This window comes from Phyllostomus hastatus, unplaced genomic scaffold, assembly GCF_019186645.2.
Source record: "Phyllostomus hastatus isolate PE091 unplaced genomic scaffold, TTU_PhHast_1.1 phas_scaffold_755, whole genome shotgun sequence".
NCBI classification, from domain to species: domain Eukaryota; kingdom Metazoa; phylum Chordata; class Mammalia; order Chiroptera; family Phyllostomidae; genus Phyllostomus; species Phyllostomus hastatus.
The window spans coordinates 13,045,213-13,069,687 of record NW_025334039.1 but is presented as its reverse complement, the minus strand read 5'-3'; the positions used below and the strand labels follow the sequence as shown (position 1 = coordinate 13,069,687).

The window sequence follows — 24,475 nt, the reverse complement described above, 5'->3', positions numbered from 1 at the left end:
GGAGGGGGCGAGGAAGACGGAGGGGAACCGACTTCATTGGTGAAATGGTTCGCGTCCTACCCCCACCCCATCCCGTTTTCAACACGAACACGAGCTCCAAGAGGCAGCTGGTGGTGTACGGGGACTGGGGAGCTGGCTGCTCCAGGAGGAGGAAGCGTGTGTCAGCGTGTGTCACCGTGTATCTGTGTGAGGTTGAGCCTAGGGCGAGCTCGGAGGGGCACGCGCTGCAGACTCCGGGCGGTGAGGGGCTGGCGCCGAAGCCGGGCTGCTCCTGCGGCGAGGGTGCACGGGTCTGGACGCACGCGGGGACGCACACACCTCCTGGAGTACAAACTCACACTCCTTTTGGGGATACACACAATGCACGCACACACATTAGTTTCTCATGGTCCTTGCCCTCCACCACACACACGCGTGGAACACACGCACTCCTACAGACTCTCCCCCTCAGTGCATCACACACGTGTGACCACAAAGTCTTAGCCTCACACACACATGCAGGGCCCTCTGGGGGGTGAGTAGGTGGGTAGTCAGTCTCCAGAGAATTTTTCCCTCCCCAGAGGAACCTCATCTTCTTCCTGGGGCAAGCCTGGCAGCTTCTGCTCTGGGTCTGACCCCACAGATCAGAAGATTCTGGGTCCCCAGAGAGGAGTCCACACATCCACACATACATGTCTCCATGCCTCTCCCTCCTCCCTCTCTCTCTCTCTCTCTCTCTCTCTCTCTCTCAAATGAAGAAGAGCATCTTTATAGTAAGTTTACTGTATTTTTCTGTCAGCTCAGGGATTTAGGGATTGGAAGTGGCAGGAATACAAAGCAAGCAATGGGGAGCTCTGGCAGCAATTGGGTGTTCTTCTTGGACGAGGCTTGAAAGAAAGGGAGAGAAAGAAAGGTCATAGAGACTGAGGAGGATGGTGAGAAGAGAATGGAAGGAGAGGTAGAGGAGGCTGGGGATTCCTGAGACAGCTGGATTGAGAAGAAGAGGGAGAATGCTGGTACCCTTAATTTTCCTGTGCAGGAGCATGCAGGGCAGGGGGACTGAGGCCCAGCACTGTCATCCTTCACAGGAGGGCCTCTCAGCTGTGCGCTCTCAAGCCTATGTCCTGCTCCCTCCCCCTGGCCAAGCTCACCCTCCAGAAGGTTCTTCACAGGGTGAGTGGTGGGTCGCTGGGTACCCTCTCCCACAGGGCCTGCCCCCCCAGCCGGTGCTCTCCTTGGAAGAGCTGCAGGTTTTGTCCTGTGGAAACAGGATTCTGCCTCCAGCAGGTGGTGAAGGGAGGATTTTAGGCAGGGAGGCTGTTCTCCGTGTGTTCTTGACCTCCCTGAGGCAGGCCTCCCTGTGCTGTAACGCTCCCGTGAATCCTAAGGTACATACTGGGCATCGGTGACTCACCAGCTCAGAGATCTATGTGGTAATTGTTCCATTGTTCAGAAAACAGCAGTAGAACTAGGGGTCAGGCCGTTGGGGCTGGTCCTGACTCAGCACAGCACTTACTAGTTTTGTGACCTTGGGCAATCATATGACCTCTCTGAATTCATTTCTGGTCTATAAACTGGAGATGCTAATTGTGGTCCTGTCACCACCAGCCTCCTAGGATTTTTCTCAGCTTTAAATAGACAAAGCATGTCAAACTGGTTTATAAACTGAGTGTGTTGCTTGGGTGATCAGGAATTGTGTCTGTGCACAAGTGTGAACTGTACATATGGGTGTGTATCAGAATGGAACAGTGGAGCAGTCAGGAGCCTTTACATTGGATCTGTCCTTGACTGGCTGTGTGACCTTTGACTAGTCCCTGCCCTCTCTGGTCCCAAGTTTCTTTCCTGTACTTCGTGCTTCAGACACCCAGCCTCACACACCAGGCCAGGGAGGGCTGGTCCTTCGTGCCCCCCTGGGATCCAAGTGGGCCGTGAGGGAGAGAGTTGAGAAGAAATCATGAAAGAAGGGCTAGGGTTTGACTGCATAGGGAACGAGGCAGCAGCGAGGTGAGTAAGCCTCTGGAAGAGGAGACCCAATGGCCAACTGTGGACAAAGAGCAGGAGACGCCAGAGGCGCTGGGATCTGCTACATTCATCTGGTCCGCAGGCCCAGGAGCCCAACAGGAAACGCAGGGTAGACGGCTGGGGAGGCTGCACGTGGGAAGCTCTCCCAGGCCCAGAGCCTCAGATGAGATGACGTGTCTTCTGTAACCGGCTGGAGGACGAGAGAGTGAGAGGAACAAGGCTACTCCTCCCCAACTCCTCCGGGTTCTGGGACCTCCGTGGCTCCCAGACCCCTCGCCACTGCTGCCTGCCACCTCGCGCCCCCCCTTAGCCTTCTGCCTGCTGTCTACCTCTTCAGCCATCCCTTTGTACCTCTATTTCCCCTCCACCACCTCCCTTGGCCCCCATCTCCTCATTTCCACCCCTCCTCCCTCCTCATCTCCTCCCCTTCCCTCTCTTCTTTTCCCCTCTTGCCCTCCTCCTAGCCCTCCCATTCTCACAACCGCCCCACCGCCGCCCCGCCCCGCCCCCACCCCCATCCTTCTCCCCCCAGTTCCTTACTGGGGGCATTGGCAGGTCTTCTTCTCACTGAGGAGTCTCTTGATCTGAGACATCCGCTCTGCCTGGCGCTGTCCAGGAAGAAGGAGGGGAGTTGTGAGGGCCTTTGGCCTCCAGAGGGGAGGTGCCCCTTGGAGGGAAGAGTGGGGAAAGCTGGGAGGGCAGAAGCAGATACTGTGGCTGAGGCCATCTGTCCCAGAATTAACTCTGCTCCTTCCTGCCTCTCCCTCCCTGGGATCTGGGACACAGCCCAGTCTGCAGTAAGGGAACTCGGTGGTGGGCAGAGAGAAACAGAGCAGAAGCAAGTCACATAGACAGGACACCCTTGTTGCTGTGTGTGTGTGGAGGGGGGTGTCTGAGGAGGCTCACTCACCCTTTGGCGCCAGCACCTGACACAGCAGAAGATGCAGAACCCAGTGAAAATCAGAAAGCCTGCAATCGCCCCCAGCACGATGGCCAGGAGCTTTGGCCAGGCCTGGGTTAATGCTGAAGACGAAACTGCAAGAGAGAGAGACAGGTGTTCAGCGCAGGGAACACTGGGCCCTCACAGGTCATTGGGGCTGGAGGGGAAAGGCTGGGGAAGGGGTTTTAAGGTTTAGAGACTACAGGGCACCCTGGGGGGCTAGGAGTAGTGGTTCCATCTGTGTGCCTTAAACACACGTACATGCACACACACTCACATGCACACACACAAGTGCTTGTGGTTGGGTTTGGAAAGGAGCCAGGATGGGGACTCTTGTTCAGGTGGGCCTCATTCCTGAGCTGTAGAGCTTAGGATTGTGGGAACCTGCAAGACCACAGGTGGGGACCTACAGCCGGGAACTCTACCTCGTCGGTCCTGTGTCCAGGCAACATCCACCCAACCCTCCTCTCTCAGGGGAGTTGGGAAAGTGGGACTCTGTGTGGTCTGCACCAGTCCTGCTGTGGATAATGCCACCGCTGAGGAGGCAGGGGCTAAGGGGTCAGGCCTCACTCACCCTCGACCTTGGATTCCAGTAGAACTTTGCTGTTGTCACTCAGTAGACACTGCCACACACCCGCCTCAGGGTTCAGCACCTTTACCAGCTTCTGCTGACTTAAGAACTTTGCAGACTGGTTGTTCAGCCTCCAGCTCAGCCTCAGCTTGGGGGGGCTGGGACCCAGCATCTCACAGGTCAATTGGTCCTGGGACTCATTCACTGCAGAGGAACGAGAGCCTGAAGTTAGGAGCCTGGACCTCTGGCTTCCTGGCACCTCTATGCTCTAAGGGGAGCCAGAACAGTCAAAATGACACTTTATGTGGGTGTTTCTCTTTTGGCATCTCAGGGCACATCTTCATGCAATTCTAATAGAGGAAACACAGCTTTCGAGGTCCAGCAGTCTTGGATTCGAATCCCAGCCCCACTGCTTACGAATGTGTGTCCCTGAGCAAGTTGCTTAGCAACCTGAGCCCCAGACAATTATTAAATGCACAAATATTTGTAATGGGGCCTGGCATGTAGGAAGCATCGAATATTAGGCATGATTACCTGGGGAGCTGTTATGATGATTTAAGGAAACAGGGAAGTGAAGAACGCAGTGTGGGGCCTGACATTATCATCATCACTATCACATTCCGAGCAGGTTTTCTCCTCATTAGGGGAAAACAGACACACAGAAGTGGGGGCTTAGCCAGGGTCACAGAGGGTGGGGCTGAGACAGAACTAGAACCCTGGTTGTCAACACATGGCCTTTGGGGATTCTCAGTGGAATGTGCCCTAGGCTGGCTCAGAGACGTCAGGGAAGATATATGGATTCCAGTGTTAGTGCACAGCCAGCCCCCAAACCAGTGCGCCCTTCTTCAGCTCCGTCAGACAACCAGGGCTTAGGCAACCCTTTGGGGGCCGGTCTTGGCTTAGAAGGAGCCCAGGGTCAGGCCCTTCCACCTCCCGCCCCTGCCTTCCCCTTCTCAGCCCAGCTCCTCACTTCTCATCATCACGAGGTTCACTTTCTGATGCAATTGCCCCTGCCTGAGAGACAGGGTCAGGTTTCCAGAACCAGCGTCCTGAGGTGAGGCCTTGGGCAGGCTGAACTGGAGGGGGAGCGTCTCCTTCACCTGGATCTTCCGGACTTGACGATTCTTCATCACAGACACCTTCCTGTTCTCCAAGGAGAAGGTAACCCAGGACTGAAGGGAGGGAGCCCCCTCCTCCTGCCACGTCAGCTCCCCTTTCAGGTTTTCGTCTTCGAAGGTGAGCGGGAATGAGAACACTACTGGCTCCCCCACTTTTGTATAGAATGTGTTAGAGACCTTCTGGAAAGCTGGATGTGGAGAGGGAGAGAATGTGGGTTAGAAGGAGATAGAACAATGAGGGTGTCCAGGGTGGGGCAGCCATGTGGTGGGGACAGCAAAAAGATGGAAGGGGAGCATATGCATCCAAACATCCAGCTTGCCATTTCAGGCCCTTAAATTCCTATTTACCTCTTCACTCTACTTTCTCATTGCTCTACCCCAACATGTTCCCACAGCAGTGTCTCCTCCCCCTGGAAGCCCTCATAGAACAGTCCAGGCAGAGGGGGACCTCTTCCTCTTCAGGACCCCTGGAGCACATAGGGTATTTGGCCTGCATTAATTAGGTGCTTAGATAGCATCCTTGCCCTGGCTGGAGTGGCTCAGTTGGTTGGACGTTGTCCTGTAAACCTGAAGGTCAGGTTTGATTCCCAGTCATGGCACATGCCTGGGTTGTGGGGTTTGGTCCCTGGTAAGAGGCAACTTATTGATGTTTCTCTCTGGCACCAATGTTCCTCTCTGGCATTGATGCTTCTCTGCCTTTCTCTTTCCCTCCCTTCTCCTCTCTCTAAAATCAATAAACATGTCCTCAGGTGAGGATAGAAAACAAAAAACAAAAGTTAGCACCTTCACAAGATAAGAGAAAACACTTACAAAGGGCTTACTATGTGCCAGGCACTGTTCCAAGCACCTTACATGCTATATTAATTCTCATCACTATTACAGCGAGCATCATCCCCATTTACAAAAATACAAGGCACAGAGAGGTTCAATAACTTGCCTAAGGTTAAGTCAGAGTGTGGATTTGAATCTGAGTCCAGACACTATTCTACCTTGTATCACACAAGCATCTGGGGTGAGACCTGCATTCTGGGCTTTCAGTTTTCCCCAAAGTGGCTACTTCAGGATTCTAAAGGGGCAAGGTAGAATTTCCTCAGGCTACTGTCCCTGAATAAGTGGATTTGCCAGCTTAGTGGGACTGGGGAGCTGAGGCAACAAAGAGAACAGATGTCCTTGACATTCTTCTTTTGGGGCCTCCTCCGTGGATTGTTGGGGTCTCCCACATCCTTACATCCCATGTCCCTTCCTTCCTCCAAGTCCACCAGCCTGAGGAAGAGAGAGCCCAGTACATCCCTCATGATGGACTTCAGCTTTAGAGGAGCCTGGCCCTAGCCTCCTTCTGTCCCTAGTACCAGACTCAGCAGCAGAGCAGTCAGAGTTGAGGGAGGGGCCATCAGCCTCTGAGGTAGGGGGCAGTCTGCAGGGGCCAGGGGCAAGTCTTACCCAGCACCAAGATGTTTATGTTGAACACCAGTGTCTTCTTGCTCTGGAAGACAGTGCATGTCCAGGAGCCACTGTCCTGCAACCCCAGCCGGGACAGGGAGAGGCTCTTGTCCTCACTCTTCTTTTTATTCCCTGGACCTTTCCATTCCACCTGAGGGTGACTGTTAGGGGGGTTATCCAAGGTCAAGGTCAGGCTCTGCCCAGCCAGCAGGCGGATGTTGCTGTAGGTGTCCGAACTGGAATTCACTGTAAAGGGAACAAACCACCTGTGTCACACACACACTATCCCCAAGGAGAAGGGAAGAAGCCAGGAAACCAAGAGTGCCTACCATTACTGCTGCCCCAACATCTCTCTTCCAGCCAGCGCCCAGCTGTCCACCCCAGCCCACCCCAGCCCTAGGCAGGGCTTTCCTCTCTCCTCCTCTTCTCCCCTCCTCTCCTTCTCTTTTCTTCCTTTGTCTCTTCCCCTGCTTCCTATGGCTCCTGCCCTTCTTCTTCTCCCTCTCTGGATCTATTCCTTTCCCTGCTGCCTGACCCAAGGCCTGAGGAGGGTTTGAGGAGATGTGGTGGCCAGTCTCATCTGGCTCTGGACTATTGAAGTACCATCAGCTCAGGCCCTGGTTTGGGCGGGGGGGAATGGGAGTGGGAGAAAGGAGATTGGCCGGAGGTGTCTGTACCCCAGGCCTGCTCTACTCACATCGAAACACCCACAATTCCACTGTTCTCTTTGGCGTATTCTCCACTTCACAGACATAAGTCCCTGTGTCTGACATCTGAAGGTTACGGATGATCAGAGGAAAGGATCCCTGGTCCCACAGGGATGTTCTTGAATCGACGCGCTGGCTCATCTTGGAGGTACCTGGGAGTAGAAGTCACATGGAAGAGGTTGGGTATAGTTGAGACACCACCCCTGGAAGGCAGGGCTCCCAACTCTTCTGATATGCGTTGCTAATGTCCTGCAGAATCTGCCCTCTTCCTAGTCAGAGAACTCCAGACTGCCAAGGAGGTCTCATCTCATTCATTCACCCAGCCAGGACAACATCTCACTAATCCAAAATAAAGTAACGTCGTATTTAGAGAACACCAACTCCTACATGCTAAATACTCTATGTATGCATTATCTCAAATAATCCGCACAGCAATTCCAAGTAATAGGTACTGTTTTGCTTATTTTGCAGATAGGGAAACTGAGGCTCAGAGAGATTGAGTAGTTGCCCAAACTCTTATTTACACAATGTCAGCAGGAACATTAACCAGCACAATTTCTTTGAAATGTAATTTGTAATATCTACCAGAATTGCAAATGCACATACAAAACTAAATGTCTGCAAAGAAAGGCTAGGAAAACAAATTATAGTTCACTCTAATTTGTTTGAATGCTATGATAGAAGCATGGGGAAGCTATATACTGAGATGGAATAATATCTAAGAAACACTAACTGAATAAAGCAAGATATTGTATTAAACAGGCTATCATTTGTTTAAAATGGAGGGGAAATTTTATCTATCTACCTATCTGCCTTTTATATGGACAAATATTTCTAGAAGTAAACATAAAAAAGTAGTAAACTTGGTTGCCCCTGGGGAACAGGAAGTGACACCCTTGAGACAAGTGTGGGAGGGGAGCTTTTCACTATATACCCGTATCTACCTTTTCAATTATGACTCTAGTAAGGGGTAGAGTGGGATTAAAATTCAGGCCTGTTTGGTACACTATTCAGTACTGTTTCTGGAAAGTTCCTGAGGCATGAACATGCGGTCTCCTCCAGTCTCTTCTTTTGTAGTGTCTGACAACCATCACCGAGGGAGGTTCTCTTAAGCTAACCATTTTCTGAGTGCAGTGGTAGCTCCAGAGTTCCTGTGGAGGAGGGCTTTAGAAGCTAAATTTGCATAGCAAACATACAGTTTTTTTGCTTGGGTGAGCACTTACAGGGATGGGAGGAAGGTGCCCCCCCCACCGCCTCCACCTTCCGAACAGCCATAGGCCTTCTCCCCACACTGGCTGTAGTGTGGGAGACTGGATGTCCTGTTGGCCATGCATTCTCCCTTCTCTTCACTCCCAGACCTCAGAGTCCCTTTCGGGCTCATCCTCTCCAGGAGACCTTTCCAGAGAACTTGTAGCCCTGGGCACAGCCCAATCCCAGTTCTTCCTCCCACACTCACCCAACACCCCTTTCATTTGTCCCTTCAGTTGTTCCCACCCTACTTGCTCTTTCCCTTGGATCTACACATCAGTTTAGTTCCTCCATTTTTCTGAAATCCTACTACATTCCTTTCACAATTTTCCAAGCTACTTGAAAAAGGAGCCTTCTCTAGTTCTGCCCCATTTTTCACCTCTTTTGATTCTCTCCCCCAAATCTAAGCACTATCCCTTTTCTTCATTTTGGACTCTTGTTCTGACATCTACACTTAGGCCTTACCCAGACTCTGTCTTGGACCTCTTCCTCATTTCTGTAGATATTCTAAATTCCACTGCATCCCATCTCAGCTCTGCAGATGACTCCCAAGTGGATATTCTCACCTCCACCCTCTCTCCTCAATTCTGGGCCCACATTTCCAGTGGCCCAAGAAATAATTTTTTCAGATTAGCCTGATGTCACCCAAAACTCAGTTGGTTCACAGTGAAATGTATCACCCCTCCCCTAAAATAACTCTTCCTCCTCCAGACCCATCATGGCCCACTTGCCCAGGCTGTCCCATACCTGGCAAAAGCAATTGCAGGATGGTGTGAAAGATCTAAGAGCATGGTTGAGTCTGGGATAAATTCATGGAGAAGACCAGTGTTTAACCAAGACTTAAAAGAAGTATAGGCAGTGGACTAGAGGGAAGGGGAGTAGTGAGGACATCCAGGAACAGGAGGAAGCTCCCGTGGGCAGGCACCTCAAAGCAGGGAGAAAATCACCTGGGGGTGGAGGTTCCTGGCTGGGAAGCTATGGGAAGTGATGCTAGGGGTGACTATCAGGCAGAAGCTTCTAGGCTTAGTCTAGTGGACTAGGGAGTGACATGTGCAGGGTATTGTTGCTTAGGAAGTCCATGCTGCAACAAGTGAAAGAGAAATCAAAGTTGAAGAGACTGGCCCTGGCTGGTGTTAGTTCAGTGGATTGAGCACGGGTTGCGAACCAAAGGGTTGTCAGTTTGATACCCAGTCAGGGCACATGCCTGGGTTGCAGGCCAGGTCCCCAGTAGGGGCCATGCGAAAGGCAACCACACGCTGATGTTTCTCTCCCTCCATTCACCCACTTTCAAAATAAAATATTAAAACAAAAATAAAAACAACAACATAACAAAGTTGAAGAGACTGGTTAGTAGCAGAGGGAAATTGCCAGATATGTGGCCTTGGCAAATGATAGTGGTTTTCCCATGGGAACAAAGAAGATGAAACAGAAACACACTTCCAAAAGAAGGGATGGCTATAGTCAGTGAGGGAGAGGAAACCAAGGCTTGAAGTGAGATCAGGAGAGTGACACTGCCTTTGTCAGGGACCAGGAAGTTGGGAAGGGGAGCTGCTCTGCAGGAAACTCAAATCATAGAAAGAGAACAAGTATTGAACCAAAAGCCTTAAGAATTTTTAGAAAGGAGCCCGGCTGGTGCAGTTCAGTGGATTGAGTGCTGGCACATGAACCCAGTGGAAAGGCCACCAGTTCGATTCCCAATCAGGGCACATGCCTAGGCTGGGGGCCACATCCTTAGTTGGGTGCATGCAAAAGGCAACTAATTGGTGTATTCACATGGATATTTCTCTCCCTCTCTTTCTCCCTCCCTTCTCTTCCCTCTAAAAGTAAATAAATAAAATCTTTTATATATATATAACCTTATATATATAAGATTATATAGTATATATTATAAATAAATCTTATTTATATATATTTAAGATTTTATTTCTTTATTTTTAGAGAGGGAAGGGAAGGAGATAGAGAGGGAGAGAGAAACATCAATGTGCGGCTGCTGGGGGTCATGGCCTGCAACCCAGGCATGTACCCTGACTGGGAATCGAACCTGCGACACTTTAGTTTGCAGCCCAAGCTCAATCCACTGAGCTACGCCAGCCGAGGCTTAAAAGTAAAGAAATAAAATCTTTTAAAAAAAAGTCAAGTAAGAAAGAGAAGAAGAGAAAGACCAAAGCTCTAACCCAGCTCCATCTCTAATTGCACACAAAAGCTCAGGGCAGGGACTTCTTCTCCCTGGGCCTCAGTTGCCTCACTGGTAAAATCCAAGTGTGGGACTGGAGCCATATTTTCCAGACTTCAACCATTCATATACCTTATACCTGATTTTTGGTCAAATCCACCTGTGTTATTTATGCAACATATTAAAATAGATTCACTTTTTAAATTAAATTAAATTAAATTAAATGACTTCATTTTAAAGAGAAACATTACATTACTGTGATAAACAGAAAGCCAGTATCACCTGACATAAACAGAAAGCAACTGTAAAAAACAAAACAAAAAACAAAACCACCGGAAACAGAAACAAAAACTAAAACTAAAAAAAAGTTATTATAATTATCACTTAAAACTAACACTTATGCCTGAGTCTCTGTCAACCTGAACCCTGTGGGATCCCAGAGGTTACCAGGAGCAGAGCACTGAACCAGGGATGTTCAATCCATAATGCTTTTCTCCCTGACTGGGGAGCTTGGCCACCCTACCTTTAACAAAACCTGAATTCCAGGGGGAGCGTCCCAAAATCTTGATCCCAGTAGGATACTTCCAGTTGAACAGTACGTTCTTCTTCTCAGGACCTTGGCAGGGCAGCTCCACTAGGTCTCCCACCTTGCCCAGCACCACTTCAATCCCCTGAGTGATCCCTGGGAGCAGCAGCGCTAGGCAAAAAGAAGGAGGTCAGGCCTCAAGCCAGTCACTGCCCCACCTCGGGGACTCATCCCCACCTCTGCATTTCTCAGCTAGCCCTTCCTCCCCTGCCACCTGCACCCACACCCCAAATCTGAGCACTCACCCAGTTGCAGCAACAGGCGCAGGTGCCTACAAGAGATTCCCTGGTTCATTGTGCCCTTGCTGAGGCAGGCAGGGACCTGGGCCTTCCCCTGCAGAAGGGGCAGAGCCTGAGGGAAATACTTATGGTTAGGTAGCAGACATTTATTGGGCCTGGAGCGTACCAGGGTGATAGGCAATCTCTCCCTTCCGGAACCTACAGCCAAGCCAGGGAGGTGGAGTGCACACCTCTAAGCGGACACCCACCAGTATGTGCCACACAGTGCTGTGGCCAGGCCAGGGGCAGTCTCTGCCACCTGGAGTCAGAGAAAGGTTTATGGAGAAAGGGACAAATTGGTGGGGACTGAGATCGGGGAGCCAAGCCAGGTCATGGAGGTCTTTGAATGCCGTGCTGGAATGCTGGGACCTGACCCTGGGCCATGGGGAGCCAGCAGGGGACTTGATGTAGAGAAGGACATGATTAGATTCGCAAAAGGGTTCCCTTGAGCCACTCTGGGAAGGGCAAGTGCGAGTGTGGGGAGGCCAAGCCCAGGAGTCAGGATTGTCACAGTCCTGACAGGAGATGGGGCCTGAGCTCAGGCAGTGGCCATGAGAATGCGGAGAGAGATTGACTTATGGGACAGTTCTGAGGTGAGAGTTCCAGGATTTGGGGCCTGATGGAGTGTGAGGGGACAGGGAGAGAAAGAGCAGAGGGTAAGGCCTTGCTCACTAGCAGATCGACCCTGTAATAACTCCTAAAAGGACACTCATGACATGCTGTTTCAGCATTTAGATGAAAGAGCAGGAGCCACTTCTCTGAGCTTAGAAGACCGTCTCTGGTTGGGGGGAGGAGGCTTCAGAAAAGTTCTGAACAGATCTTAAGGAAGGGGCAGCATTGGGTCAGAGCAGTGATTCTCAAAGTGTGCCTCCAGATCAGCAGCAGCAGCATCACCTTAGAAATGCAAATTCTCAGGCCCCATCCAAAACCTGCTGAATCAGAAACTGGGGGTGGGTCTAGCAGTCTGTGTTTTCACAGACCTCCAGGTGACTGAGGAAGGTTTTGAATTTGAAAACCATGAATTAGATGAAAGAAAAGGAGAGGGGCATCCCACCCCAAGGTGTGCAGAGCTGGTGGGGCTGGTCCCGAGAGCTGGGAGTCAGGAGACGGGTGCTGGGGGCTGGGTCCTACTGATGAAGTTTGGAGGAAGATTTTTTAAAAGCTCTCTCCAGTCACTCCACCTGCCCCAAGGGACAATTACCCAGTGCTGAACGTGTGGCAGGGACTCGACAGAATTTTTTTTAACCAGGGAGCTAAGAAGAGAAGATGTCAGGAAGGAGGACTCAGGAAAGGAAGGAGGCTGGTCACGAGTGCAGTTGTTTACAAGTTAACTTGGGGCAGGGTGGCCCTGGGGGAAGGCTGGGGTGAGAGAGTGGGGTAAAGGCACTGGTACATCTGAAGTGGTTCCCACTGTTCCCGCCATCCTAGACTCACTGCTTTTGGTGAGCAGAAAGTGAAGGGGTCTCCTCTGGGATATACCTTTCCTGGGGCCCAAATTCAGCTAAGGTGGTTGAGGAAGCTTGGACATTCTTGACCTTTCCCCCAAATGGTGGTCACTTTTTCTTCCCTACTCCAAGATCCTGGGGTCTGTGCAGACCACCACCTCCTCCCTCCAGCTGCCTGCACTGCCCCAACCCAGCCCCAGGGCTCAGCTCAGTGCAGGAGGCTATGGGTTTCCAGCTGCTGCTTATTTTCGTGCATTGGGCTTCCGCTGCAGCCGCCCCAGAGAGCTGCCCTTTGATTCCCACATCCTCAGCCTCCTCAGAGGCGCTGTGCCCCAGTACAGTACAGCCCCAGGGTGAGGCTGGGAGGTGCTCACTGGTCCCCAAGGTCCTGGCGCCTGGCGCCTCTCTCTCTCTCTCCCTCTCTCTCTTTCTCTCTCTTTCTCTCCTTCCCTCCCCCAACTCCCTTGTTGCTTTGCTCACATCCATGCATTTCTGTACCTATGCCCTGCCCCCCCAACGCTGACACACCCATCTTCAAGTCTCTGGGACTGTGTCTCTCTTCCTCTGTGCCTCATATGCCACGAGGCAATTCTGCCTGTCCTGGTTTTTGTGGAGTGCCCGTGCCTCTTCTCCTTTTTCATCTCTCCTCATTCCCTCTGCCACCAAGCTCTAGTTCCTTTTCTTGCCTGTGACCGGGCCTCCATGCCTCTGGCAGGAATGCCGGCTTTCAACAAGCTTTGCTCTGAGGCGAGCCTGCAGAGGGTGCATGCGAGGGGGATGGCTGCAGGGTGGACAAAGGGAAAAGGACAGATTGGGAGAAACACACAGAGGCCCCAAGGAAAGCAGAAGGTAGGGAGACCCGGGGCAGCTCATTAAAACAACAGCTACACTCCGCACAATCCATGATCACACACAAGGCCCAGCAGAGTTCAAACAAGGTGGGGGCAGAGGGAAAGAGATGAAGAAATTATGACAGGCAAGCCCCCTGCATAAGTGTGCAGTCGAGCGAAAGAGAGACAGAGAGAACGAGGGAGCGATGAGACCGAAGCGGCAACACGCCCCCCACGCTCAGAGCCCTTGAGGTTCCTGCTGCCCTCACCCTGGCCCCCTGAGATGGGATGAGGAGCGAGGCTGGGGAGAGGAAGAGGGCACAGCCCCACCACAACGGCAGTCTGTGGTCCCCCCGGCACTTTCATCTTCCCCCCACGGCTCCCAGGCAGCCCCCTCAAGCCCAGCCACGGGATGTGCCCTGACCACACACACCCCCTCTACTGCTTACGGGCTTCGTATAACTTCCTAGATACCACGACCCCTCTAAGGGACCCTGTGGTTCGGGAGCTGCAACCTCCGCCATCCTCTCCCTTGCCTCAGCCGCCCACGTGGGGGGAGCCGTGCCCTCCCTCCCTCCCGTATCCCCCGAAAGGAGCAGAGCTCCACCTAGACCCTCACAAACCCAGGCCCCCGTCTGCTTCCTCCCAGCACCCACCCTCATCAAAGCTATTTCATTCAACAAACACTTATTCAGCATCTAAAACTTCAATAAACACCTATTCAGTGTCTAAAGCGCGCAAGGCTCTTGGTCTACCCAACTCCCTTGCGGCCACCTGGCAACCTTGGCCGGGATGGAGGCCTGAGGAACTGGGAGGCAGTGGTCCAGAACCAGTCGGCAGAGGGAGTTTTTATTTCAGGGTAGACCTCTTCTGTATAGAGAGTGTCCCCACACTGAAAGAGGGAAATCATCCGGGGAGCTGCCTCTGGCCCTGCCCTGTCCTCCGGGGTGCAGGGCAGCCATCTTGTACAAACGACAGAGTCCAGGACAGCCCGAGACAGCAGCTGTCACAACACGCACAGAAGCGGCGGTCTCCCCGCCAGGTCCTGCTCTCAGCCTCGCACTCTTAAATACTCGCCCCGCGAGAGCAGGACATCCAGGGAGAGGTATCCCACCCCGAACGAAATCTTTGAATTATCGAGAATGGGCGCTTCTATGTTGAGGAACCGGACTGCACTGAGGAGGCCCCTGTCCCAGAACACGTCTACGAAGGGGAAGGGGAGGCGGAGGCCGCCTGGGGTGCGGCGCTGGAAGGCCTCGGAGGTCTCAGGAAAGAAAAGGCCTGAGGCTGTGCAGTTGCACGGGGTGTCCCATCTCGAGGGGGTATCACCTCCTGAGTCCCTGGCACTGGACCAAGTCTGGGGCAGGGCGGGGGCTGCACATCCTTGTCTGACCCTCCAGCCTCCTTTTCCAGAGCAGCTAAGACACCAAAAGCGCACTCTCTTACGGCCAATTCTTCCAGTGGCGCATTTACCTAAAAACCTGTACCTATCACTTTTACAGCCTTTCATACGTAAAGCTCAATTCCAGCCCTTTTTGAGAATTTTAGCTTTTTCATTCCATTCATCATTTCAAAGCTAATTAAGGGGGAGTGCCTCTGAACATATTGTTCAAAATTCTAAAAATGCACAAAAGTAGACCAAGCGTAAAAATACATACAAGCGGAAAAGACCATTAACAAAGGTTGCATCAATCACATGGCTTATGAAATGCCGTAAGTATGATTTCTGGTGCGACTTTTTAGTGATCATGTTATTGGGGAAATTGGTTTGGGGAGAACCAGACTCTAGACCAGATTCCACGTCTCTTCCTCTTTTTCTTGCTTTCTTTTTTGTTTCCCCTTTTCATTTATTCTATAGGCTTCCTCCCTCCTTCATATTTATTCTTCCTATCTCTTTCCCACTCCTTCTGTCCTCTTTTCCCTCTCTCCCTATCCTCACCTCCTCCACTCCCCGCAGCTAATTGCCTTCCACTGTGGGCCTTTCTCAGTCTGAGGTGCCCTCGAGTCCCCATTTCTTTTCCAGTTTTGCAATCCGAGGCAACAACCCCCTAAAGGTGTCTTCTGGTCTGGGTACCTAGCTGGGCATAGTGGGGAGAGGAGTCTGGCATAGTCCCCGGTCTCCTGAGGCTCACAGTTCCAGTGGGAGATCACTGCTGATGAAATACACAAGAAGATGGCCAGAGCTGTGGGCAGAAAGTCTAGCACATTCCAATGCACCTGCTGCCACGTTCTCCTCCCTGTCCCAGACCCACAGAAAGGAACAAAGCTGAGTCTGTCCATCTTACCTCTGGGCCTGTGTCTTTCGTCCCGTCTGTGTCTGCCTCTCGCACAGGTGTGCCTGTGTTAGGGCTGGCAGCTCTGCCACCAGGAGCCCACTGGGGAGAGGGCTTGTTACTCCCGCAGAGACGCACTTAATCGGAGAAACAGGAAGCCCGGTAGTGAGGTTCCTTCCTCCACACCCCACAGTCCCAACGTCACCATCTGGGGCTGGGGTCCCCACCCCCCACCTGTTAGGAAAGATGTTAAAGTGAAAATACCAAAGTCAAGGGGAAAAAGTCAAAGTCAAAGCAGAACCAGGCTGGAGACCAGCGCGTCACTGTGCTTCTTGCTGGGCGGCAAGAAAAAGGGTCACTGCACTTTTTTGTTGGGTGGCAAGAAAAACATCATGTCAGTGATACTGCAGCCTGGCCTGGGCTTCAGGGAAAGAGGTGGGAGGCAAGGGCAGGGCACGTAAGAGCTGCTTGCTTCCGGGCCCTGAGGGCATTTCTTCACGAGGAGGCACCAGAGACATTGTGGATGGCCCAGGGTGGCAGAAAGGGCCTGGGCGGAAAGAAGGACTTCTGAGGCACCCAGAGTGGCCAGGGACCAGACTCTTTCCCTCTGGGCCTTCGTCTCTGCCAACCCTCAGATGTCTGTCTCTAGCCCACATCTCTCAGGAGCTCCAGATGTGCCTACCCATCTGCCCCTTGGACACCTCCACCTGGATGTTCACCAGACATAGCAAACTCAACCTGATCCAAACCAGACTTACCATCTGCATACCACTGCTCTCTGGTAACCTAAAAATAAAAGGCCTTTCAAAGCAAGAGGCAACAAGCATGTATTTGAGATCAGAATAGCTATTTGAAAAGCATTGGTTTTGACAGAAGCCCAAATAATGTTCCAATCAAGAGATAAAGGTAAGGGGTATTGATAAGAAAGGGAAGGTGAAAAATTACATCAGTGGAACAAAGGCATTTCTATTGGGGCAGACAATGTAACATAGTGTTGTTTATTCTAAAGAACCTTTTAAATTTTCAGTCCAAGAGCTACCAGTCCAGTAACCCTAATATCTGCTTTTGTGTTATCCTTGCAAACAGTTCTTTGGGACACAATGTTGCTTTAGGCCTGCCCATTCCAAAGGTTATTTTTCCCTGTTTTAACATTCCAGAGGTTTGAGGCATAAAACGGGCACATTTCCTCTGGCATAACAGTTCTGGCTCCATTTTAAAGTGGCTCCATTTAGTTCCTCCCAGCCGGCGCTGAGCCACGGGCATCTCTCAGGACAACTGGCACGGGCCCCACAATACTGGGGGCTACAGCAAGCCCCACCGCAAGAAGCGAAATTATGAGCCGGGACACCCTGCTGCCAGCTCTCAGATTGGCCCCTGCCGCATGGACACAGTCCACGTGCTACGATTGGCCCCGTGGCACACACACAGTCCATGTGCAGGGAGGCAGCAAGTACCAGGCCTCGAGGTAGGACGTGGGCAGCTTGGGGCTCAGGGTGTTGCACGCACAAAATGAGGATTATCTCTGTTGTCGGCAATGCATCCAGCAACAAGCTGGTCCACCCTGAGTCCCTGGTAAACAACTGCACTGTGCTCATAGACAGCACAGAGTACAGAAAGTGGTACAAGTCACACTGTGCTCTGCCCCTGGGCCTCAAGAAGGGGGCCAAGCTGACTCCTGGGGAGAAAGAAAATTTAAAGAAAAAACAACCACAGATGATAATTCAGAAGACTGCCCAAATCAGCAGTTTTCTAGAGGAGCAAGTCCAGTGGAGCAAACTGCTTGCGTGCATTGCTCCAAGACCAGGCCAGTGTGGCCGAGCAGATGGCTCTGTGCTGGAGGGCAGGGAGCTGGGGTTCTAGCTGATGGAAATCAAGGCCCGGAACAGCAAATGAACGCTCCTCCCTCCTATCTCAGCTCATGTAATAAATGTGTCTAATATTCAGAAAAATAAATAGACTTCAGTTGTTTTTTAAAATATTTAAAAATTTTATTTCTTATTAAAAAAGATTTTATTTAACTTTTAGACAGAGGGGAAGGGAGGGAGAAAGAGAGGGAGAGAAACATCAATGTGTGGTTGCCTCTCGTGCGCCCCCTACTGGGGACCTGGCCCACAACCGAGGCATGTGCCCTGACTGGAATTGAACCAGCATCCCTTGGGTTCTCAGGCCAGCACTCAATCCACTGAGTCACACCGGCCAGCAGTTATTATTGTTTTGTGCCTGCAATCCTACTTCTCCTTAAAGTCTCCCCCTCAGTAAGGGCTTTACCATCCACCAAGCTGCTCAAGCCAAGTAAACTGGATACCTTTGACTTCTTCACCCAGTCCCTCCTGTGTGTTTATTTACCAGTTCCCACGGATGTTGCCCTCTAAATAGCTCTGAGGCCTATCCAAGTCATTCTGCCCCACTGCCACCATTCCCATCCAAGGTGCCATTATCATCTTTTGCCTGGACAATCACACCCGCCTCCTCATGGTCTCCTGGCCTCTCCATTCTTCTTCCTCCAGGACATCTTCTGCACAGCAGCCTGAATTTAAATGTGCATATATAATCACGCCATTCCTCTACTATGAAAAAAGAAAGTGGCTAGTTCAGCTTGCAACTCCAACAATTAATAGTGTTTCCACTTGAAACAACCACTGAGCTTCCTTTGCAGCAAAAGCGCTTCTCTCCCGTCACAACATTTCACAGCAAAGGAGCAGAGCCGTATCTCATTCCATAACAATGTAGTCAAGGGTTGAATTTTAATAAAATTAATATTTACTGCTTCATCAAGGGCATTCTTAACTGAAACTGGCATTAATTTCTTCTTTTTTTTTTTCACCGCAAGTGCCTGGCGGTGAAGAATACAATGTCTATAGTGTGATTTGGCTCCACTGCTGAGATTTGTGCTAAGGCAGCAAGCCCTCTATCTCAGACTGCTTTTGCAACATCATTGCAATCTCAACATGCACATTTTATTTTTATGAAAATAAGGGGACCTCGCAAACCCCCTGATAGGGTCTCAGGGACCCCTATGGACCACACTTTGAGAACCACTAATCTAGAAAATTTTTATTCATTCTTCAGATCTTAACTACCTCTCTGTGCAGAGCTTCACTGTCCCCAAAGTCTGTTTTCTTTTCTTCCTTAGTAATACCCTCAATTTTAAAGGCGTTCACGGCTGCCCAGATTTGTTATACTTCCCAGCCTGCTTTGCAGCTGGATGTGGCTAAATGACTATTTTAGTTAATGAATATAAGTGAAAATGTTAGACGCACCACTTAAGGAGCATCTTTGAAAGGTGGGTGTATGTCCTTCAAGGGGGAAGTGTGTCCTTCCTCAGGCCTTCATCCTCTTACTGCAGCTGGAATGCGAACACCTTCCCACCTGCTGTTTCATTCACACTACCCAGCAGGCTCACAGTACCTATGAGCATCTATTTAAGTTTGTAACCCCTGACCCTCTCTACTCATTCATGTTTTCAACAGTGTTATGTGTCTACCAGACCCAAGGGACTCTGCTGGGTGCTGGGATGTTAAATAAGCTAGACATGGTCACTGCTCTGGCCTGTGATGCAAACACTAAACAATTAATAATTTCATTACGATTAAACAAGGGCTACAAAGGAAGAAGTGTAGGGTGTTGGGAGAGCTTATCGTAGTGAACTTCATCTCAACCTGGAGACCGAGAAAGGTTTCCATGGGAAGTGTGTATCAGTAAGCACTGGGCTCTGCTACCAGAAAATTCAACATGATAGAGGCTTGCATGAAACTGAAGTTGATTTGTCACTTGAAAGAAATCTGGAGGCAGGTGGTTCAGAGGTGAGAGAGGTGAGGGGGCTCCCCATTGTACCCCAGAGGCTGGATTTGGGCTCTACCATCCTCCACCCATGACCCCCCACCCTCCCCTCCCCACCACAGCCTAAGAAGGCTTCTCAGGCTCCTCAGGTGAAATCAGGGTCCTTTATGGTAAGACCTCCCAATGCCTGTGCTGCTTTTCCCCTGGAAGCGCTGCTCCAAGGGCAGTGGCTATGGAACCATTGACTGCTTAGTGTCTGCCTCACAGACTGGAGTGGTGACCACGTCTGTCTTACTTAGCTCCCAGCAGAGTGCCTTGGGCACGGTAGACCCTTGACACTGGGAAAATCTTTTCATATATATTAAATTTTATTGATATTTATTGATATTAAAATTGGTTGTGGTATGTACATCCCACCATAAAATGTACCATTCTAACCATTTTTAAGTGTATAGTCTATGGCATTAGTGCATTCACATAGCTGAGCAACCGGCACCACCGTCCATCTCCGGAACTTCTCATCGTCCCCAGCTGAAACTCTGAACTGGTTAAACGCTGACTCCACACGCCCCTCTCCCCAGCCCCTGACAGTTGAATATTTTTTGAAGGGGTGAATGCAGAGGGAGTAGATCAGGTCACAAACTTAAATGCTTACAGGAGCCTGCTACGAACTAGCAATGAGAAGATCAGACTGGCTGTGAACAACAGGGAGGGGTGGGGGCTGCGGCAGGGCAGCTGCTAATCCCAGAGCTGCAGCTGAGCTGATAGTAAACGTGCTGCCAGAATGTGAACTCAGAGTTGCCGGCTCTGCCATAATTTCAAGAGAAGATGAAAAATCAGACGTTTATGTAATATCTCCTCATTTTAATGTTAGCAACTATTTTATTTTTTTTGTTCTAACACTGGGCAAATCAAACAAAGCATTCGAAGGGCTGGGTATAGCTTAGGGCCCACTGTTTGCACCAGATGGACTGTGTGACACCATTGAACTCTTGGGCTTGTGACCTGTGAACGTCTATGCAGATGGGCTCCCATGAGTCAACAGGCTCCAAGAACCTGGCTTTCTCTCTCTGGGATTCCCAAAGAGGAAAAGAAAAGAGGAAGAGAAAGCAAGTTTATACTGAACATTTAAAAGAGCTGTGTGCTTTCTATGGCTGTGCATTCTATTTAATCTTCACAACAGTGGTAGGGCATAAATATTATTCTCCAGATCATACCGATAAGGATGCTGAGGCTCAAAGAGTTTAAGAAAAGTGCTGAAGGTCACAGAGCTAGTAACCATAACTGGTGGAACTGGGATTTGAACTCCTGCCTGGGCCTCAATGCTTGGATTGCCCCCCTCACCCACTTCCTCTCCTCTGCATTAAGGAAGCCTAGGAAGCTTCATCTCAGGATGAAGTCTGAGAGTTGGCTTCTCCCACAGCGGTGCAGGGGTATAAGGCCGACAGCCCATCTGGGGCTTCTGGGGCTTAGCACCACCACTATCCTGCATATCTGTAGAGTGATTTTCCACTTTCAAAGCACTTTCACATACACTAGCACCACATTTCATAAATTTTTGGTAGGTATTACTATCCTCATTTGGCAGAAGGAGGAGCTGAAGTTAAGCTCTCTGCCTCATAACAGGACTGTAAGCATGGAGCACGGGGATTTCCAGAAGTCTCCTGTTTCTGGTAGAGAGCTATTTTTGCCTCATGGATGCTGTCTCCAGATTGGAGGACAGGGAGAAAGTCAAGTGGGGAGGAAAAGAGGGGAAGCAGATGGAAACCAGCATCAAGGCTGACAAAGTGTTGGAGGCTGGGCTATTGGAGAAGGGGCAGGGCTGCCTGTGGAAGCCTGGGGGAGGGAAGTTGGAAGGCCCAGGTGCAGTCCTGTGGTGGCCTCCTTATCAGACACATCTGCAGCTGTACTGACACCCTTTTTCGAAGGGGGTTGGGGGCAGGACTTGGAGATGGGGGGTGTGGGGGGAGGGGCCACAGAGCCTGTTCTCTGGGGAGTAGACTCTTGGAGGGCTGACCTACCTCCACCCTGGCCACATTCTCCCCAGCTCCACGACCACCTTCTGCAACTCTCAGAAGGTGTGATTCCTGGGCCTCCCGCACTTCATGGGAGCTATGAACAGGCAAATTTCAGAGCCTGGCTTGGGCTCAGCCAGCTGGCACCTGCAGCCTGTTGGATAAACTGTCAGCCACAAAGTGAAGCAGACAGAACCCATCCCCACCCCAACCTTCAAAGGGCAAACTCCATCCTCGGGTGGGCCCAAGCAAGGAAACCTAAGCTCCTTACTTACCTCTTCATGGAAGGGATAGCAGCAAGGACCAGGGCCTGAACTCTAACACCTCTGCCTGGTGTGGGGAGGTAGAGCACAGAAATTTCTGGGTCTGCCATGCACCATAAGGATAAGAAGACCAAGGTCAGGGGAGGGAGACCGCAGGTCTGGATGAGCACAGCATGGCCTCTTGCCTGACACACTTGACTTGGCAAGGCTCTGAACTCATTTGGCCTCCAGAACTTCTGGACAGTGGGCGCGGGGGAGGCCGTCAGGTCCGTGCAGGGCTAGGGGTAGAGGTACTCAGGGACACCTCTCCCCTCTGGCAGCCCAGGTCTTTCAGGCACTGTTCCCCCTGTGTACACACACTGATGCAGGACAACTCCCAGTGATTCTTACCTCCTTCGGTTTACACCCTTCTGTTGTCCCCTCCCACACTGTACCAGCATTGGTCTGTGTGACCGGTAGACCAGGGCAGAAAGGAAGATACATGACATTCCAGATTAGGTTACAACAACACGGGCCCTGGCTGGTGTGGCTCAGTGGATTGAGTGCTAACCTGCGAACCAAAGGGTCACTGGTTCGATTCCCAGTGTAGAGCACATGTCTGGGTTGTGGCCCATATCCCTAGTTGGGGGTGTTCGAAAGGCAACCACACACAGATGTTTCTCTCCCTCTCTTTCTCCCTCACTTCCCCTCTCTCTAAAAAATAAATAAGCAAAATCTAAAAAAAAAAAAAAAAAAAAGAACATGGTAGCTCCGGTCTTGGCCACTCCCTCACCACTCTCTCCCTCTGGGGGAAGTCAGTTCCTCTGTCAGGACCAGCCCGACAAGAGGCCCACGTGGGGCAGCGCTAATGCCTCTGGCCAGCAGCCACCTGAGGATCCTTCTTGGAAGCAGGTCCTTCACTTCCGCCAAGTCTTCAGATGACTCCAGCTCTGACCCACATCCGGGCAGCAACCTCACAAGAGACCCTGCTCCAGAACCACTCGAGTCAGCTGCTCCTGGATTCCTGACCATGTGAGAGAAGGTTTATTGTTTTAAATTACTGAGTTTTGGGGTGATTTGCTATGTGGCAGCAGATAACTGATACCCCCTTCCTTTTTAACAATGACCTAAGATGATCTCTCCTTCACCCCCACCAGCCCCACTGAACTACCTGCCTCCTTGATGCCCCCCCCCCCCAGGACCCCAGCCTGGAACACTAGAGCGGTTCCCAGATCCATGTGGAGATGCGGGATGAATCAACCCAGCTTCCTGGAAGCACTCAGAGAACACGAAGAGGGCTGGGGGTTATCTTGTTAGAACTTTGAGGGGAGGGGGGAGCCGAGGGTGTCACCCCCTGGGAGAAAGCTTATAGGGAAGGGGGTAAAAGCTAATAAAAGGGTCACTGCAAGCCCAAGTCCCACGCCCTCTCCTCCTTCCGCTCTTTGCTTTTCACTTCCTTAGTGGGTGAACAAGGTGGCCCTTCACTCTGCCCTGTCCCCACCCCTCCCTGCCCCCTTTCTGCAGGAACATGGGGAAGTCCCTGCACAGACGCTGGTGAATCCTCGATGACTACTTTCATAAGCCCAAAGGGCATAGGATGTTACCTAGTAGAAAGGAAAAATGCCACCCACAGAAATTTCCAGGAAACCCCTGCCCGACTAAAACATGGGGGCTCCTGCTCCTGCAGACCTGCCCCTACTCCCTTTCAGTGTATTTTCCCTCCTGTCCAGGGTAAAGTTCCCTGATGGAGCGGTCTGTGGCCAAAGTCCAGAGCCCAGCACACACTGCAGGCCGAGGTCGAGGTCGCTGTGGGGGTGCTGTGGGCTGGGGCTGTGCTCTGCTCTGCTGACAGCAATCTTTGCTGCCCTGATCCGAGACAGAGAAACAGAGCCCAGGGCAGGCAGGCTGGTGGGTCTTCCATATCATCATTATCCCATTTAATAGGTGAGGAAACTGAGACTCAGGGAGATGAACTCTGGCCATATCGAAATAGCTGGGGTCAGAAGCCAGGTCTCCTGGTTCCCAAAGCTGCAGCAGCAGCCAGCTGCCTTGCTGGCTGTTCTTGTCCCCACGTGGGGCCTTTGTTCAGGCACTCTCCTTTGTCAGGCTTGGATCATAACCTTGCCAGGTCCAGGGCTGTGTGTCCCGAGGCTCTCCTGGAGGGCAGACTCGCAGGCACACCATCGCAAGGGTGCTCCACAAAGGTGGTGCCCACGTGCGGGTATACATGCCCACCAGTCCATCGCACTGCTAATCTCCTTGGGCCTGCCCCCCCACCAACCCCCTCCCAGTGGTGTGTGACAAGCAATGACCACTGGGTGGCAGTGTGTTCTCATGCCTGGGAACAGGCAGGGCCCCTAGAGCTAGGGAGCAAGGAGGTGAGGGCGGAGGCAGGCAAGAACTTCAGCCAGAGGCACAGAAAGGTTGCAAGACTTGATCTCCAGGAGGACTTGACATGACAGGGCTGCTCTGCGAGTGTGCGTGTGTGTACACACACACACGCTGCAGCTACAGGGCCAAGGACAGTGCTGAAGTGGAACCGAATATGGGTGGGGTGGGCCAGAGGAATAAAAATACAAAGGAAACCAGGGCAGCCAGCTGGATATGAGTGATATGGGATAAAGGATGGGGGAAAGGGCTGCAGAGGTAAGGGGTGAGGGCTTTTTGGAGCTTCAGAAAAATGACAACCCAGAAGAGAGGGAGACTAAGAAAGAGACCAGGGAAGAAGGAATCACGGAGAAGCCAGGCACAGAAAGAGGAAGATAAGAAAGACTGGCTGGAGAAAGTAGGTCAAAAGGCTGAGGTGGGAGAAGGGAGCTCCCAGAGGT

At 51.4% G+C, this 24,475-nt stretch overlaps 1 protein-coding gene and 1 pseudogene across 1 annotated transcript; one reads left to right on the top strand and one right to left on the bottom strand.

The window, feature by feature from the left end:
• Positions 1 to 746: 746 nt before the first annotated feature.
• Positions 747 to 15,792, bottom strand: CD4 (CD4 molecule). Its single transcript, XM_045826480.1, has 10 exons — positions 15,623 to 15,792; positions 11,030 to 11,135; positions 10,722 to 10,895; positions 6,768 to 6,929; positions 6,071 to 6,316; positions 4,483 to 4,818; positions 3,516 to 3,716; positions 2,912 to 3,036; positions 2,542 to 2,609; positions 747 to 2,191 (listed from the first exon to the last, which is right to left on the bottom strand). The coding sequence occupies exons 2-10, from the start codon at positions 11,076 to 11,078 to the stop codon at positions 2,161 to 2,163; spliced, it is 1,392 nt and encodes a 463-aa protein (XP_045682436.1). The 5' UTR covers positions 11,079 to 11,135; positions 15,623 to 15,792; the 3' UTR covers positions 747 to 2,160.
• On the top strand, positions 15,046 to 17,503 carry LOC123810581 (annotated as a pseudogene).
• Positions 17,504 to 24,475: the final 6,972 nt, after the last annotated feature.